This window comes from Drosophila willistoni, chromosome 3R, assembly GCF_018902025.1.
Source record: "Drosophila willistoni isolate 14030-0811.24 chromosome 3R, UCI_dwil_1.1, whole genome shotgun sequence".
NCBI classification, from domain to species: Eukaryota; Metazoa; Arthropoda; class Insecta; order Diptera; family Drosophilidae; genus Drosophila; species Drosophila willistoni.
The window spans coordinates 840559-856399 of record NC_061086.1 but is presented as its reverse complement, the minus strand read 5'-3'; the positions used below and the strand labels follow the sequence as shown (position 1 = coordinate 856399).

The window sequence follows — 15841 nt, the reverse complement described above, 5'->3', positions numbered from 1 at the left end:
AATTTAAAACGTTTCTTATATGAATGATATAGCGAGGTCCCCGAGATAACCTCATTAGTTTTTTTGTGTGGTGGGATTTGTTTTTTCGTGTGTTTGTAAAAATGTTGTATAAGGAAGACTAAAAAAGAAGTTTTCAAATTTTTACCAAATATAATGAATTTAAAGTTACATATTTCAGATTGATTTATAAAAGTTTTCTAATTATTCAGTTGCAAATCTGCCCGCTAGATTTCATTCAATTGTTTATTTATAACAGATTTCATTCCACATTCATTTGAATTCTTTCATCCGACGACTTATTTATATTTTTAACTTTAATTATGATCTGCCGTTCAGCCCAGATTTGTAGTTAGCAGGGCAATTCATTCGGTAAGGTGGTCCTTTCCAGAAATGTTACGGAGCATCGACAAAGTCACGAACACCAACATTAATACGGCCTTCTGCGGCTGTTACCGAAAATCCGAGGATGCGTGCATCCATCTTGGTCATCTTATTTTTTTTAATTTTCTTCTGCTTGTTCTGCGGAAGTCAGAGAAAATGGGTTTTAAAATTTTCAATCAAATAGACAAAATGGTCACTTACCTTGTTGTCGGTGTTATCGTTGCTTGACGGCGTTATTGCTGGCGCTGGTTTGCACATATCATCGTTATGTGCATATTGTGCACGCTGCAAATTCTTGTATTTGCTGCGCCGCTCCAAAAACTGCTTTGCAAAATCAGCTGACTCTTTGCCTTCTCCTTTAAATAAGATGGATAGATAAAGAATTCAAGTTATTATAGTTTACTTTTTTTTACAAATTTCAACGCAACAATATAGATATACTACTACTTGTGTTTTTCGAAATAACAAAACTGCCAATTTCCCATTTGCTTAAACGAATTTTGAACGACTGTATAAAAATAGTGGTACAAATCAGTTTCAGCGAGAAAGCTAGTTTTGCAATTTCAGGACTCAACATTTAAGCAGCAAGTAGATAAAAGTCTACATTACTTCAACAAAAACAAATCGTTTGTATAGTACACACCAAGATATATGCGCACATAATCCTTCACTTCGTAAGGCGCCTCCAGGTCCTGCAAGAAGGCCACAAACGTTGGAACTATATTCAAAAGATAGAATAGTAAGTTCTGTCAATGTTTCGTATTATGAATAAATACTTACCGTCCACCTTTGCCGACATGTTTTCCAGGCTCTTTGTACACCAACCGGTAAACTCACTTTCAAGATCGTTGCCTTGTTGGTTGCCCTTCGTACTTGGTTTCTTCTCTTTGCTTTCCTCCGTTCCAATGGTGGCTATCTTGGCCCCTGGTTTGCTCTGAGCGACCTTGGTCTTTTCCTGGGCGTGCCCCATGGCAGTTTTTCCGGCTTTTCCTACAAGATTTACATTCTGCATTGACGGCAAAGTCTGGCTCTTCCGCAAATTGCGAGATGCCGGCAAAACGGCGGTTACTGATTTCGACTGCGATTTGTTTACCGGTTGAAGACCAGCTGCTAAAACAGCTGCAACTGTTGCGGGACCCGTGCCACTAGCAACCACCGGTGCACTATGCTTGGATTCATCCCAAAAACTCATAGATGTAGACGCAGTCAGCGAACTGCCGCTTGCAGTGCCGCTCCAAGCCTTGCTCGAATGGCCCCATATGTTAGACAATCCGCCAGCTACTCCGGCGTTGGCTGACAGAGTAGATTGCTGTTGTTCGAGCTCTCGGCGACGCTGCTGTTCCAAAAGTTCGGTGGCCAACCGCTTTGCTTCTTCGGCTTGAATTTCAGCTAGACTCATAACTGGGGCCTGTACTGGTGCTGACTGCCATTTCAAAAGAGCGTCATTTGCTTCAGCCACAGCAGCAGCCGTTGCGCGCATCTGCTTGTCCAATTGCTCCTGTTGTCGCTGCTGATCTGCACGTCGCTCACGACGTTCCGCCTTTTGTATTTCTGCTAGACCTGGAGCAGCGTTATTAGCATTGGGTGCCTGCAGCGACCATGGGGCAATCGAAGAAGCTGGTGCTCGTTCTCTGTCAGAACCAATACCTGGCTTACTAGAGACTTGTTGCTTCGTGCTAGTTCCAGTTCCAACACCTACAAATGACAATTTGTTTTCGCAAAAGCACATATTAATCAATGATTGTTCAAAGATTTAGCACGCTATAATTTAACCGGGATCCTTTTTTGGAAAATGTATTACTTAAACGAAAATGTCTAATTGAAATAAGAAAGCTAATTAAAATGTAATTTTGCACATGGTCTTTATAACTCTCAATACTTAAAATGGGTTTATATGTACCATATAAAATCCAAATACCTCAAATTTTTTATCATACTAACTTTTGAATATATTGATATACAATAATAGACAATGATATTTTGAAAGATTGAAAATTGTCGATGTGACATTTTTTTCAGTGATAGATGAAGAGCAAATTTGCTTTTTAACATCTTATCTTTTGGTGCGTCGGAAAGATGCGAATAATTCTATTCATTATTTGTAACGAACAGTTATTTAATAGTAAAAAGCTGATAAAAAAAACTCTAAGATCAATCAAACTGTTGCAACTTAATACTACATATAAGGTACGTATTTAAGAACACTCACCTGATATTGGAGATGCGACTGGAGCACTGTTGCCTAACAATGCCTTTCGCCGTTGAGCTTGAATTTGCTGCTGACGCTCACGTTCTTCTTGAATTTCGCGGCTTCGCTCTTCTTCTACTTGAAGGGCACGTCGTTTCTCTTCCTCGATTTGCAGTCGCTTACGTTCTTCCTTAAGACGGCGCTTCTCCTCGACTTGTTCGCGCCGGCGATCTTCCTCAGTGACTTTTAATATGGGTTGTTGAGGTTGCTGCTGTTTGGAAGCCTGACTTGGTAGTAGAAGCTGCTTACTGCACTGATTGGCACTAAGCTCAGACTCTGGTGCTGATTGCTGATCCTTGCGTTGCTCTAAATCTTCGCAGACTTGCCTGGAGTCTTCCGCTTTGAGTTCGTCCTGGTGGGCTTGGTTATTATTGACCTGAATTTGGTTGGGTGTTTCTATCGATGAAATTGGCCCCGGTACAGAATTACATTGTTGCTGCACGTTTTGCTGCTGAATTAATTGCTGCTGCTGAGTCTGCTCTTCCTCCAAAGCAGCAACGTCCCATAAAGTCACCTTCGCGTTTGGCATTCCAGGCCATTGCTGGTTTGGCTGCGGTTGTGTCGGAGTGTGGTCGGAAGGCAACCACATCGGCATTACAAGATTTTGATTTGCCATTAGCTGGGATTCGGTCATAAAGTCCGACGATGGATTGGCTGGGACAGGCGCCGGTGGTGGCTGCTGCTGCTGTTGACCGACACTGGATTGACCGCGCAATAGCATTCTCAAGTTAAATTCATTTAAAAGATCCAGTTCACTTCCTCCGGGCAAATCGTGAAGTTTATCTGGGTCACTGGCCGGTGGTTGTGGTACCTGGTTTTGGCCCTGCACTTGGGCTTGTGCTTGCTGATGCATTAATTGAGCGTTGACAATGAAGTCATTAGCCTCCAGCAAATTACTCACAGGCGGCAACTGCTGATCTTTTTTAGCCTGCTCTGCGATGGCGTCGTACAATTGACTTCCAGCTATTGGATTAAGGACAGCCAACGAATTGCTCAGACCACTAAAACTGCTTAGATATTCGGGCAGCACAAGCATCTGAACCTTACGCCTAACCACAGCCTCTCGCTCAATGGCTGACAGACGCTGGAAACATTCATTCTTTGACAGGTCAGCAAGTATTTGATATTCTTGGTGTTGAATGTATTGATCTTGAAGCATCTGGAACCGCATGGTAAGCATGTGGGATGTGGTATTGTCTATAGCGTGCCCAGCTGAACCACCTCCTATGTGGATGCCCTTAATAGCAGCGCTCAATGAATCAGCTGCAGCTGTCACGTTTGCTTTAAGCTGCAGATGCTGCTCTTCCGATGACGGGCGAACAGGAATGGTAACGGGAACTGGTGCTGCAATACCCGGCAACTGCAAGTTATCCACATCCAGCCGCGATGGGAGTAGATGGCTATTGGTGAATGGCATGTTGCCGTGGCATAGCTTGATCAGTTCGCCAAGTGGTCTGAAACGATTGTCTGAAAAACGTCGAACAAATAGGTTTTCGTTAAAGTAACCAGCCCGATACCACTCTGTCATCTCAATGGCACTGAATGGACCTTGAACATTCGCTTGCGGATCCCGATAGAACCACAAATCATTTGCATTGGCATTCATCATATGGGACGTGGGGGTAAGCATGGCCAAATGTTGTTGTTGAAGATGATGTTGATGATGCTGCTGTATCGTTAGTTGATCGGAAAATGGTATCGGCTGTTGATGATGTTGAGCTGTGGCTGTACCGGGAGCAGTACATTGCATTCCAATAGGAGGATGCTGCCTCATATTCATTTCAATCTCGTTCAGTCCACGCATCTGATTTTGAGACACGCTAATATCATCATCCATAATTAGCTTTTCAACTTCATCTGCTACTTCTTTAAAGCGCTCAGATATATCACCATGGACAATAGATTCCGTTGGAGAGTCCGTTGCGCTGTCATCAATGCGAAGATTGGAGATAGCTGAAATGGGCTCTGTACCATTGCCGCCGCCGCTTCCGATGCTTTCTGCAGTTGTTTTTGGATCTTGACTGTTAGCCTCATCTTCTCCGTCAGATACAGTATATTGCTCATCATTGCTCCCCTCTATCGAACTTTTCATTAACTTTTCTTTTGGATCCGCCTGTGGTCTGATTTGGACAGTTTTTCCAATAGCAACACCGCCTCCCCGCTCATGTTTGTCGCCGTCACCATGAAACGCACCGCTGGCATCAAATGTACCCCCCAATTCCGACGGGTTCTCCATGGCCCATTCTGGTAAATTGTCCTCGGCATCAGGGCCACCGCTGCCACACCCCGCCCACGACTGATTTCCCTTCGAGCTCATTAGTTGCCGAGAATTGTCATTTGAAGCACCTGTTCCGCCGACACCCGTTCCAGTCGATTTCGCGCCACCTCCACCTGCCACACGGTCTCGATCGTTGCTGATCGTTCCGATCGTTGAAATAGAACGCTGAATATTACCCGCCGAGCTGTCTATATTAAGCTCTTCGTCGCGCCAACTTGTAGACCGTCCTAAAAGGATAATAAACACGATTAACGTTTAACTTAAAATAAGTGATCCAAATAGAATAATTTTAGATCTATCTAATGCGTTTTTTTTTTTGTTTGCTTACCCCAGCGATGCGTGTTGCTCGCAAAACTTGCATTATTGGTCGACGTTCCACCACCGCCGCTACTGCGCCAACCAGCCACTTCAGCGCCTGAAATACCGCTGCCTCCAACGCTCCCGCTACCAGTCGCACCAGGTCCATCGCCAGAACCATCTTCGTTGCGGCTTCGTCGCCAATTCTCCATGTTGCGATGATGACTGGAGAATTCCTTACGAGGACTGGAGTTTGGAGTACCGTTCCAATCCACACCGATACCCCCTCCTGCACCAATTGGACCGCCAGTAGAGGGGCCTATTGCAACTGAATCGCCGGTTCCATTGCGTTCACTCCAGTTGCGTTCAGGCTGCGAATAAGCAATGGAGATATTTATACCATTTATAAAGCATGAACTACACATAAAAATACTTACTTTCATAGATATGGACGACAGGCCCCCTTCATCATAGATTCCTGTTGATCTCTGGAAAATTGGATGGTAAATCGATTTTCCGCGCATCCGCCCACGATCAACTGCTCCTCCGCGTCCAGTGCCACGTGATGTTGTTCCAAATCCCCCCGTCGACCGCTGCAACCAAGCAGGACGAGACTGTAAAACCAGTTGTCATGAGTAAAATTGTAAAATAATATTTCTGCATTAGAGATACTTACGTTACTTCCAATTGAAATCTGACTATTGAGTTCGTCCTCGGAACTGGGAGTCAATGCAAGTGGATACTGAACCTTTTCCACGAAAAGTTTTTTGAAGGAGGGTAAAATTTGTGGCAACAAACAGTTCCGATCGAATAAAGATAACATCTCTTCCCTCCCATACCGATACTCCGGAAACAGATTTCGTGAATTGGATCCAATTGTCGTGCTCGTATTGCTGTGTGTGGCGAAAGCGCTATTTGTTGCGGCTCCGGATCCCAAGCCACTCCCTCCTCCACCAGCTCCATTGTTGCTGCTGTTGGTGGCTGGTAAAGGCTCCGCGGACATGTTACGCAACCATTCTGGACCAAATTTCATCGAGTCTGTCATTTTTAGCAACTCTTTTTTTATTTTAACCTTCCGTTTACACTAAGAGTAGAAATCAGAATCGAAATCGAAATACAAAAATAAATAGTAGAACATAAATTGTACAGCAACCTCCTAGTTTACACGACGATTCATAGAAATCATGATTTTTTAAATAATTTATCAAATGGCGTCATTCGAGAATCTCTTCAGACCGCACACACACACATACATACGAACAGACTTGCATCGAAATCGTGATTCACCATTGCCGTATAAACGAACCTATACACAAATCCATGCACACGTATGCTTTGACGAAAAAAGGCTGTATTTATTTTTCGCTCAATCAAAATTGAATGCCGTTTGATCCATGCACATGTGTGCATGATGGTATATGCTTTGAACAAAAAATGCTGCATTTATTAATCCATCAATTAAAATTTATACTTACACAAAGTAAAGTGACATGCGACAGATAAAGTACTTCTATCGATAATCCCAGTTATTAATCGAATAGTGTTGTAGTGAAGAACGGTTATTAGCCGAAAATTAGCCAAAAACTAACTACAGCTAAAAACAAGTGGAAAAAATTAAAAAGAAAACTTTTAAGAGTTCAACGAATTTCAAAATTTTTTTAGAGAGTTCCTAATATTCTAAGAAAGTTAAGATCAACAACTGCTAGATTTGTGCGAAAAATTATAAAAATTGTTGAAATACTTAAACTAAAAACAAACATAAAATTAGTTTTTAATAATTAAATTGCAATTTAATGAATATTGGCTAAAGTGCTATTAATGCGAATCTTTTCCTTGATCTTGTGGTAAATATTTACTTTAGGAAATAGGAATTCAACTATCTTTACCTGATATATGGCATCTGGCAACGGCAACTAATATTTACGTATTCTCCAACACCATCTCGAAATTGACAGCATTACCCGGAAACAGCTACTTTTACCGCTAAAACTAAGGGTGCGAGTAATAGTGCTAAGGGTCGTAAAAGTCCTAAGGGTGCGAGTAATAGTCCTAAGGGTGCGAGTAAAATAAAGGGATTTTTAGAGATATGCAGTAAGTGCAGACACGAACCTTAAATACGTGTTTAGACCAAGTTAGCAAGGATACAATTTGATACGAACAAAAACAAATTCTCTCAATCAAATGAAAACAATTAAAATTTGTTTACTGGGCTTTTCTAAGAAAGTTTCTAAGTTAAGTTAAGTTAAATGCGCGTAACTCAAACTTTAAGTTCACATAACTCGTTGCTTCACTCTAGCTAGAGTAAAAAAAAAACAAAAGAAAGAATATGATGGTTCCCCGTATTTTAGGTCCTTCGAAATGAACTGCATTATTAGGTTTTAGTTAGCTATAAGTTAACACAGCAACTACAATTTTGTTTACGTAAGTTATCCAGTACCCCCGTAACATTAATTTCAAGTTTAAATTTGTCTGCCTGGTCATAAAGAAACTTATTTGATAAATTTATTACAAAACATTGAATTTATAAAAATTGAAAAATTTACTACAAATAGCTAATAAAAAAAAAAAATTTTTAATGGTTTTCTAATTTTAATCGTAATATTATTATTATTATTATTATTAAAGTATAGGATATAGTTATAAACTATCAACCTAACTATATTTTACAAGCACTGGCAACTAAGGCCTTCGGCTTTTGTTAGACGAAAACTACATCCATACACTAGCCTGGGATTCGAACCCGGATCCGAGATAACATTAAGACAATTATAATATAGAATAAAGGTCCAAATTTTTTTTAGCTTTCGGGTGCGGGTGAAATTTTTAGCCCATGGGCTGGGTTGGATGTAACATTCGGCCCATGCCCACCTCTAGTACAGATCTACTATGAGAGCGACTACGAAATTGCTACGAGAGCAACAGAAAAGGAAATGCTCCGTAGCAGTAGCACAAAAATTTATTTTGTTGCTCCGCTCTCATCTCGCTTTTAATGCTTGTGCTATTGCTACAACTACAAATAGCGTATCGAAAATTTTTTGCTCTTGCTATTGCTCTGTGCTCCGACGATGTATGCTACGGAGCAGAGCAGAAGAGCAATCGTTTTTCGTTTGTGCTCTCTGCTATGCTACGTAGCCCTTCGAAATCAGAGCAGTAGCGGGAGCAGAGCAATATTTTTATTGAAATTGCTGCTATGTAGCAGCAAATGCAAACACTGGACTAAATGACTGGGCCACTTAGACAACTCATCTACCGAGGACTGCTTTAATCGTAATAAATTCATATAATTCTATTAAAGTCACTATGCTTTTTTAAATTCTCCTTCGAGGCTCCAATAATACGAATTTGTTTTGTTTATGAGTTTTAAAAAACTCGTCAGAAAATTCTTCTCTCTGTTCAGTTGCTCGTTCGAAGTTCATAAACAATGTTATAAGAAATATCTTCAGCGTTGTAAACTTTAGTTTTCTCTTGATCCTGAGCAAATATATTTCCTCAATTTTAAACGTAAGACATCTGTGCACCCACCTTTCTTTTTCCTTTCGGGACATTGCCAATATTGTCGGACTTTTTTAAAACAATTTATTTTTTCACGGAATATTGTGGAAACTTTTGTTCAGGAGTCATGAAAAATACAAAGTAGAAACCGACAGCCTTAAAAATGTTTGCATACACAGTTAGCCATATAGTCAATGGAACAGGTAAAATGTATATTCAAAAATAAAATATTTACTGGTGTACCAGAAATTGAGAACAAATTAAAAATCTAAGGAAGTCATAGACGATGTTCAAAATATCCTGACAGCATTAGAAGAGAAACTAAAGAATCAAGAAAATTGTAAGATGGGTATGCGCCATTTAAAATTAATTGTCCGATCTGCAAGATTGTCCGGCATAACACTCTTCATTGCTTTAAGTTTATAGGTTTGGGCCCTAAGGAAAAAATGACTTTAAGTGTATATAACTTTTAAAAGAAAGATGTTATGGATAAAACTGAAGATGCAATTGAAAAAGTTCGATTTGTACTATGTGTTAGTAGATTTGTTTTGTTATTAATTTAGGTGTTTTTTTTTAAATCTGGCTAATTCTGAGCGACTCTCAAAGACAAAACTTGTTAGGAAATCTCAACTTTAGGAAGAGTTTTAAAAAAATGTCTACCAGTGTCTAGTCTAAAACTTTTACTATTGGATAGAATAATAATTCTTTGTAAAATATAAAAGTCTCAATATCTACAAATACCACTTTCTTTGCAATTTAACTTTTTAGCGCATAGCCTCATATTTCTACATATTGACGAGATTTTAATCTAGCAGGAAACAACGAATTAGGCATTAAGTATATGGAGTTAATGTTTATAGGTTGCAGGCCCATGTAGTGTACAGTGCTCCAGGTGTATTGGATGCAAAATTATAAGTGAATAGGGGGCGTTTTTTTTTTTTTTGCACCAAAACATTTAGGACCAATTCGAATGTTTTTAAGTTCAGTTTTTTAGATGGCAGATGCAAATGAACTTTTGAATAATCGGGAATAGCTCCAATAACAACACAAAAATCGTTTGCGCGACTTTAATGTCTTATTTATCCATACACAAAGAGGAGAACGAATCAGATAAGGTTAGCTACCGAAAGTGGTAAGGAGTACTACACAGTTCCTGGTTGCTATACATACATACATATAAGGCGAATCGTCACGCCAAGAAGAACAACAGAATCGCATATTTTAAAAATTTTTCCGTAAAAAAGTTGATGTTCAGATCCATTTATTTTTGCTTTAAGCCTAGATAAAAGCATTTCTCTAATTCCACGACCGACAGAAGCAGTTGCTTGCTTAAAGTGTCTATATTACTTCTGCTGATAATGATATCGATCAAATTTAAGAACATTTTCTAGATTTTTCTATGAATCTTGGCCTTAAATTTTAAGAAAATATTAAAATCACAACGGTTGTATGAAAAGTATTATGTTGAATGAGATACTTACATAGATACTTAGCATACTTTTTTGAGCAAAATACGGTTTTTTGAACGTGGAGGCGAGATGCCACGCCCGTTTTCTCTAAAAATAATTGCAAAATATATTTATTACCTCACGCAATGCAATGAGACTGCAAATTATTGTTAAACTAAACTAATAGCTAAAAAAATATAAATTCTTTATTCCCTTATTTCTCACCACACTTCTTTAAGAGAAAATAGGAAAGCTTTCAGAAATTCGTCATTAAAGATATGCAATCTCACCTTCAAGCATAGACAAGCATTCAATTAAAATTCGAGCTCGTGAATCTCACTTTTATAAGTTTACACACTTGTATATACAAAACCATTCTACGACTGGGCACTCCATAACGACAGAATTGGAGATCCATAAGATGGTATTTTCGTACCATTGTACTCTTCGGTATTTTCGATATTGAGACATTCAAAAATATCAACAACTCCTTATACCACCATGAAAAAATACAAAAACCCAAATTAAACATCACCCTAAAATTAAGCTACTATGGGTTTATTGCGTCATCGGTATAACGGGTATAATATCCTCAACATAATTCTGTCCATTTTGTTCTAAATCGAAAAACTATATTTTAAAGATGGCCATGTAAACATAAGCATAAGATAAAATCAGTCTACGTAATTTTAAATAAATATCTATTATTTGGTTCATACCAATGGCGTATATTATTATGTTAAGTTTGGTTAAGCTGAGTTGCATTTCTCTCAATATAAACCCGAAATGAAAATTAAGAACGTGTATTTTATTATTTAGTGTAAATATAATTCAAGAAAAAATACAATATTGGAAACTATGAACCAGGAAAGATATTGGAAAAAAAAACAATAAAAATTAGAAGGACCAAAAAACTTCGTCCTTCGTGAGCCTTTCGGACATTTATAACATTTTATTTTACGTAACCGCACCCTCTGTCAGGTAAAAGTATGTTAGATTTTGATAAGAACGATTATTGGGATTGATCGATAATATGCCAATGTTTATTATTACAATAAAAAAACATTCGTATTCACATGGACCCAGTGCGCATATGAATTATCTTAAACAAAATATGGAAATACCAAATTATATTTATACAGGTACTTATTTACATAAATAGGAATGTGCGTGTGTGATTGTATCTCAAACGTATGTACATATGAAAATGTATGTTAGTTCGACGGTGTGGAATTCGCGATTTCTATTGAGTTCGAATGCCGGCTGACGCTGTTTGTTTGCCGGCGAAGCTGGAATCTGGAACCTCTTATACACCACTGGCACGATCGCTAATAATATCATATCATAGTCTTAGGGAAATAAATTTTCATATTTGTATTGTATTTTCTCGTATATGTATGTATGGCTATATAAATGTCTGTATGAATGTGTTTTATCTATGTATGTATGTATGTATGTGAATGGTAAAACTACCATCGGTAGTGGAGTAGTTTCAGTGGAATGGAGAATATTTTGTGTGTATGTATGTATGGTGTGTATGTGTCTTAAAACTGAAGATTCGATCAGCGAAAGTAACTTGAATGGTTTTTTCATCTCGCCATAGATGAGTTAAGTACCCATAGTTGGCTCCTGACGAATCTCTGACTTAAGCTTCACAAACTCCTTGGCAACCTCGTCGTTACTTCTCTGCGAAAGTATCCGTAGAATTGTCCAACCAGTTTCGTCCATCTCGATTCGTCGTTGCAAAGGTAACCAACACGCTACCGACCCCTAAAGAAATCAAAACATTATAACAAATACATTTATTGATAATGGTTAACTGTTTCATTCTTGCCTTTTCAGATATATCCTTTAGTGGAATAACGGCAACACCCACCAACCGATCATCTCGTGCGAAACAATAGTCTTTCACGCAAATGTGTAGTTCAAAGAAGTCAAGTTGTTCCTCATTTCCAATGGCGCTACACATAAGATGTTTATTTATACAATTTCTTGTTATGCTCATGCTCAGTTCGAAGACTTACAAGTTAAATGATTCATTGTACTTTGGTGACCAGTTGTTCGATTTTGATTTAGTGGCAAACTTTCGTTTTTTGTCCTGCAAATGTGGCCCAATCAGATTGATTTCGACGAAGGGCCGAAACATACCAGAAGGTATAACCCATTTCAAATCGTTGGCAGCCACAACTAAAAGGAAATATTAGGTGTTGATGATTGTGGTTTTCTTTGGCCAAATACTAACCTTTCACAGTAACTTTGTGCTCTCCGGTACCTGGGTGAGAAAACAGATCAATCTGGACTGAAATCTCGCCGACGCTTTCCTCAGCATTCTCGGGATCAACTAACCCAAGTATAAAATAATGGTACATTACAACTTCCATTTAGATGGTACAACCACCTACCTTCATGTACTTGACTGGATATGAATGTTTTAATCAATGTGTCGGTCATTTGAGTGTATAGGCTGAGGGCGTATCGCAAACTCTGCAACTCGGGCGACTTCTCTAAAAATGTTTTCTTAAGTCCATTGCCGCCGGCATGGAAGTACTGTTTGATTGTATCTAAGGCAACGTCAAGCACGGCACATTGTTTGGGTGAAAGATTCTTTTCCACCTCCTTTGACATGTCCATGACACCACTAAGGGCACTTTTCACGTCCTGCTTTCCGGCCATGTGCGACTTAAATAGACGACCCATATCCTCTATTTTAGCATTAGAGGCCAGATTTTTAGCATTGTCGGTGAGGTGTTTGAACATCATCTTTTATTGAAAGATAAGTCGTTGATTTACTAGAACTGCACTTGTGATGTGAAAACTTACAGTCTTATCGGTCATTGGAGGCAACACAATTGTCTTTTCCAAAATACGCATTACAATCTTCCAAAGCTCTTTCAACAGGCGCTTCAACACGGTTTTTTCGCATGACTGGGCGTACAAGGTCAAAGAACCATCTAAAAGATCCATTAAGGGTCGCAGCACCTCGTCGGCTTCAACAGCAACTGCGTTGCGTTGTGCAGCTTGGTTGCCGGCAACAAGGTTTCCACTGCCCCCCTTTATAGAGAGCAGCATGTCACCCAGCTCCCGGACCGACTGTGTTATGCGAGGCTCCAGGCTGAAAATTTAAGCAAAGGACAATAAAGAGGTAATGTGCAATACATTTATATGTATATGGCACATGGTCTTACCTAATGGCAAAAAGACAAGCTAAATCGTCTAGAGCCGAATTCAAATTTTGTTGCAATTCCTTTAGAATGTTTGCAGCGTCTTCTTCTAGCTTATCACCACCCATTGACTCAAACATTTTTTCCAACTGTACTCTTAATTGCTGTATGTTGTTCATAAGGATGCAAGCCTACATGTACGTTAAAAGCAGAAGGCGAGTCAAATAAAGTTTAATTCCATATGCAAGAAATTCATTTTAAATTTAGAAAAAAAAATACTTTCTAATTTCCCACCATATTAAAGTTGAATCATTTAATTAAAATTATACCTAATAGGACTCACTCTTATAATGAAACATATTAATTGCAATTGGTACAGGTTAACCAAACCAACATTTTCAGTAGTTTTTTATACCATACACCCATAGGGTGAAATGGTATATTAAAGTCGCCAAAATGTATGTAACAGGCAGAAGGAAGCTTCTCCGACCCCATAAAGTATATATATTCTTGATCAGGATCAACAACCGAGTCGATCTAGCCATGCCCGTCTGTCTGTCCGTCCGTCCGTCTGTATGAATACGCAGATCTCGGAGACTATAAGAGCTAGAGCCACCAAATTTGTGTGTAGACTCGTGTGGTATGTAAATATATAGAGTTAATTGGAATTTTGGCCACCCCTTGCGCCCCCAGAATTTACATAAAACTGTTTTTAAAAAGTATGGCAGATAGAGACATCAAATTTGGTTTATATACTCGTATAGTTAGCGCGCAGAAAATGATTGTTCCAACTTTTGGCCACACCCCCTTCCGCCCCCGGAATTTACAAACAACAGATTTTCTTTCAAACTATGAAAGCTACCGACTTTAAATTTGGTATGTAAGCTAGCTTAATAGACGTGCAGATATTGACTATTTAAAAATTTTGCCACGCCCATTTCCGCCCCCGCAAATTAAACAAAACTGATTTTCTCGAAAACTAACAAAGCTAAAGTCACCAAATTTAGTATGTATACTAGCTTAGTATGCGCGCAGAATATATATATTTTAATACGTTGCCACGCCCACTTCCGCCTCCTTAATTTAGTTTTCTATTGTCTCTTGCAATTTATTGAGCATCGCGATCAGATTTGGCAGACTAATTAATCTTATCTATTTCTATCAAACTACCATTTGATTGAAATCGGACTAGAAACATGCAAAATATACGTATTAACGTATTTTGCTACGCTATCCATAAGGGCAGAATTGGCCGTTGGCTAGTGGCGGCGCTAGAGTGCTCGTGTGTTTGTAGAGTGAACGAGATAGCATATGGTATGAGGTATGTTAAAACAATTTAATAGACATACATTTGGTTTTCGAAATTTTAAATATTTGTTCACCTGGTGTATGGTATACCCAAGTCGGCGAGACGACTTACTTACTTCATTTTTTTTAACGTTTAATATATATTTGTTGAATCTACTCTTAAATTAGAGCCTAACAACAAATTTGAGATATTTTTTTTACTCTAGTACTTAAGATAAATCCTGGGGATATTGCAGGCGACCCGTATCACTAGTTATTGGTTGATCTGTCATTTCTTTTAAGACGAGTTCCATTATTAGTTCGCGTAAGGGAATTGGCAAGAACATTTGGGTGTGCATCCAGTTTCGCAGAATACTTTAGTTGTTGACTACCTAATTCAGATTTTACGCTAGGTATATTTAGATCATTTTGAATGTTGTCGTTTCGTATATACCACGGGGCCCCCGTGATTGATCTTAAAATCTTCGACTGTGCTCTTTGTATAATATCGACATTGCTGGTACTTGCATTTCCCCATAGTACGGCTCCGTAAGTCCAGATGGACCGATGGACCGAGCATTCATGATCCAATGAAGGCTACTCGCTTTCAGTTTAAGCTGTGACTTTTTTGCTTCGATGTGCTTGCGCCAAGTTAGTCTTCTGTCTAGGTGGATGCCAAGGTAAGTGACATCCACGGCTTGAGGAACTGGTACGTTGTTTAGCATTAGAGCTGGACAGTTTCTTCTGTTAAGCGTAAATGTAACATGTTTGCATTTCTGCTCGTTGACCCGGATACGCCAGGTTGCTAGCCATTCCTCTACCACCTTGAGGTGTTCCTCTAATTTTACAGAGGCTTGTATTGGGCATTTGGATCTGCTGAGGATTGCCGTGTCATCGGCAAAATTGTGCGTTGTACACTGCATTGCGGTACACCAGCTTTGATTTCAAAGTCAGCCGAGACGGAGCCATTACATCTAACAGCGAATTTCCTATTGTAAAGGTAAGATTTCATGTGTTTGTGGGTGTACTGTGGAAGTTTTGCCGGATTTTGACCATCAGACCCTGGGCAACATCTAGAAAGACAGCCGCACAGTATTCTTTTAGTTCGAATGCTGTTCGTATTGCGGATGTTATGCGATTGACTTGTTCAATTGTCCCATGTTTTTCGCGGAAGCCGAACTGGTGTGAAGGGATTGTGTTCTCCGATGCCAGAAATGAGTTTAGTCGGATCTGCAGGACCTTTTCAAAA

At 39.2% G+C, this 15841-nt stretch overlaps 2 protein-coding genes across 9 annotated transcripts in view; both read right to left on the bottom strand.

The window, feature by feature from the left end:
* Positions 1 to 225: 225 nt before the first annotated feature.
* LOC6651489 (GIGYF family protein Gyf) lies at positions 226 to 6730 on the bottom strand. Its single transcript, XM_002072526.4, has 9 exons — positions 6680 to 6730; positions 5881 to 6288; positions 5642 to 5818; positions 5236 to 5575; positions 2591 to 5134; positions 1162 to 2076; positions 1025 to 1099; positions 583 to 737; positions 226 to 519 (listed from the first exon to the last, which is right to left on the bottom strand). Exons 2-9 carry the CDS (start codon positions 6247 to 6249, stop codon positions 394 to 396), a joined length of 4701 nt encoding a protein of 1566 aa, XP_002072562.1. The 5' UTR covers positions 6250 to 6288; positions 6680 to 6730; the 3' UTR covers positions 226 to 393.
* A 4435-nt stretch (positions 6731 to 11165) lies between these two features.
* LOC6651488 overlaps positions 11166 to 15841 on the bottom strand; it is a 46370-nt gene continuing 41694 nt past the window's right edge. For all 8 annotated transcript variants that reach the window (XM_023180471.2, XM_023180473.2, XM_023180472.2 and 5 more), the window contains 7 exons: positions 13330 to 13496; positions 12965 to 13256; positions 12547 to 12904; positions 12387 to 12485; positions 12169 to 12331; positions 11979 to 12105; positions 11166 to 11914 (listed from right to left, as the gene is read on the bottom strand). In XM_023180471.2, coding sequence (XP_023036239.1) covers positions 11753 to 11914; positions 11979 to 12105; positions 12169 to 12331; positions 12387 to 12485; positions 12547 to 12904; positions 12965 to 13256; positions 13330 to 13496 — 1368 coding nt within the window. In that variant the 3' untranslated portion in view covers positions 11166 to 11752. The remainder of the gene's footprint in view (positions 11915 to 11978; positions 12106 to 12168; positions 12332 to 12386; positions 12486 to 12546; positions 12905 to 12964; positions 13257 to 13329; positions 13497 to 15841) is intronic.

Bases quoted from the DNA above. Each gene is read 5' to 3' on its own strand.
- LOC6651489 (XM_002072526.4), bottom strand. From the start codon at position 6,249: ATGACAGACTCGATGAAATTTGGTCCAGAATGGTTGCGTAACATGTCC. The intron at 1,100-1,161 runs GTAAGTATTTAT...TTTTGAATATAG, and splicing joins CATGTCGGCAAAGGTGGACG to TTCCAACGTTTGTGGCCTTC. The intron at 738-1,024 runs GTGTGTACTATA...TCTTATTTAAAG, and splicing joins TTATGTGCGCATATATCTTG to GAGAAGGCAAAGAGTCAGCT.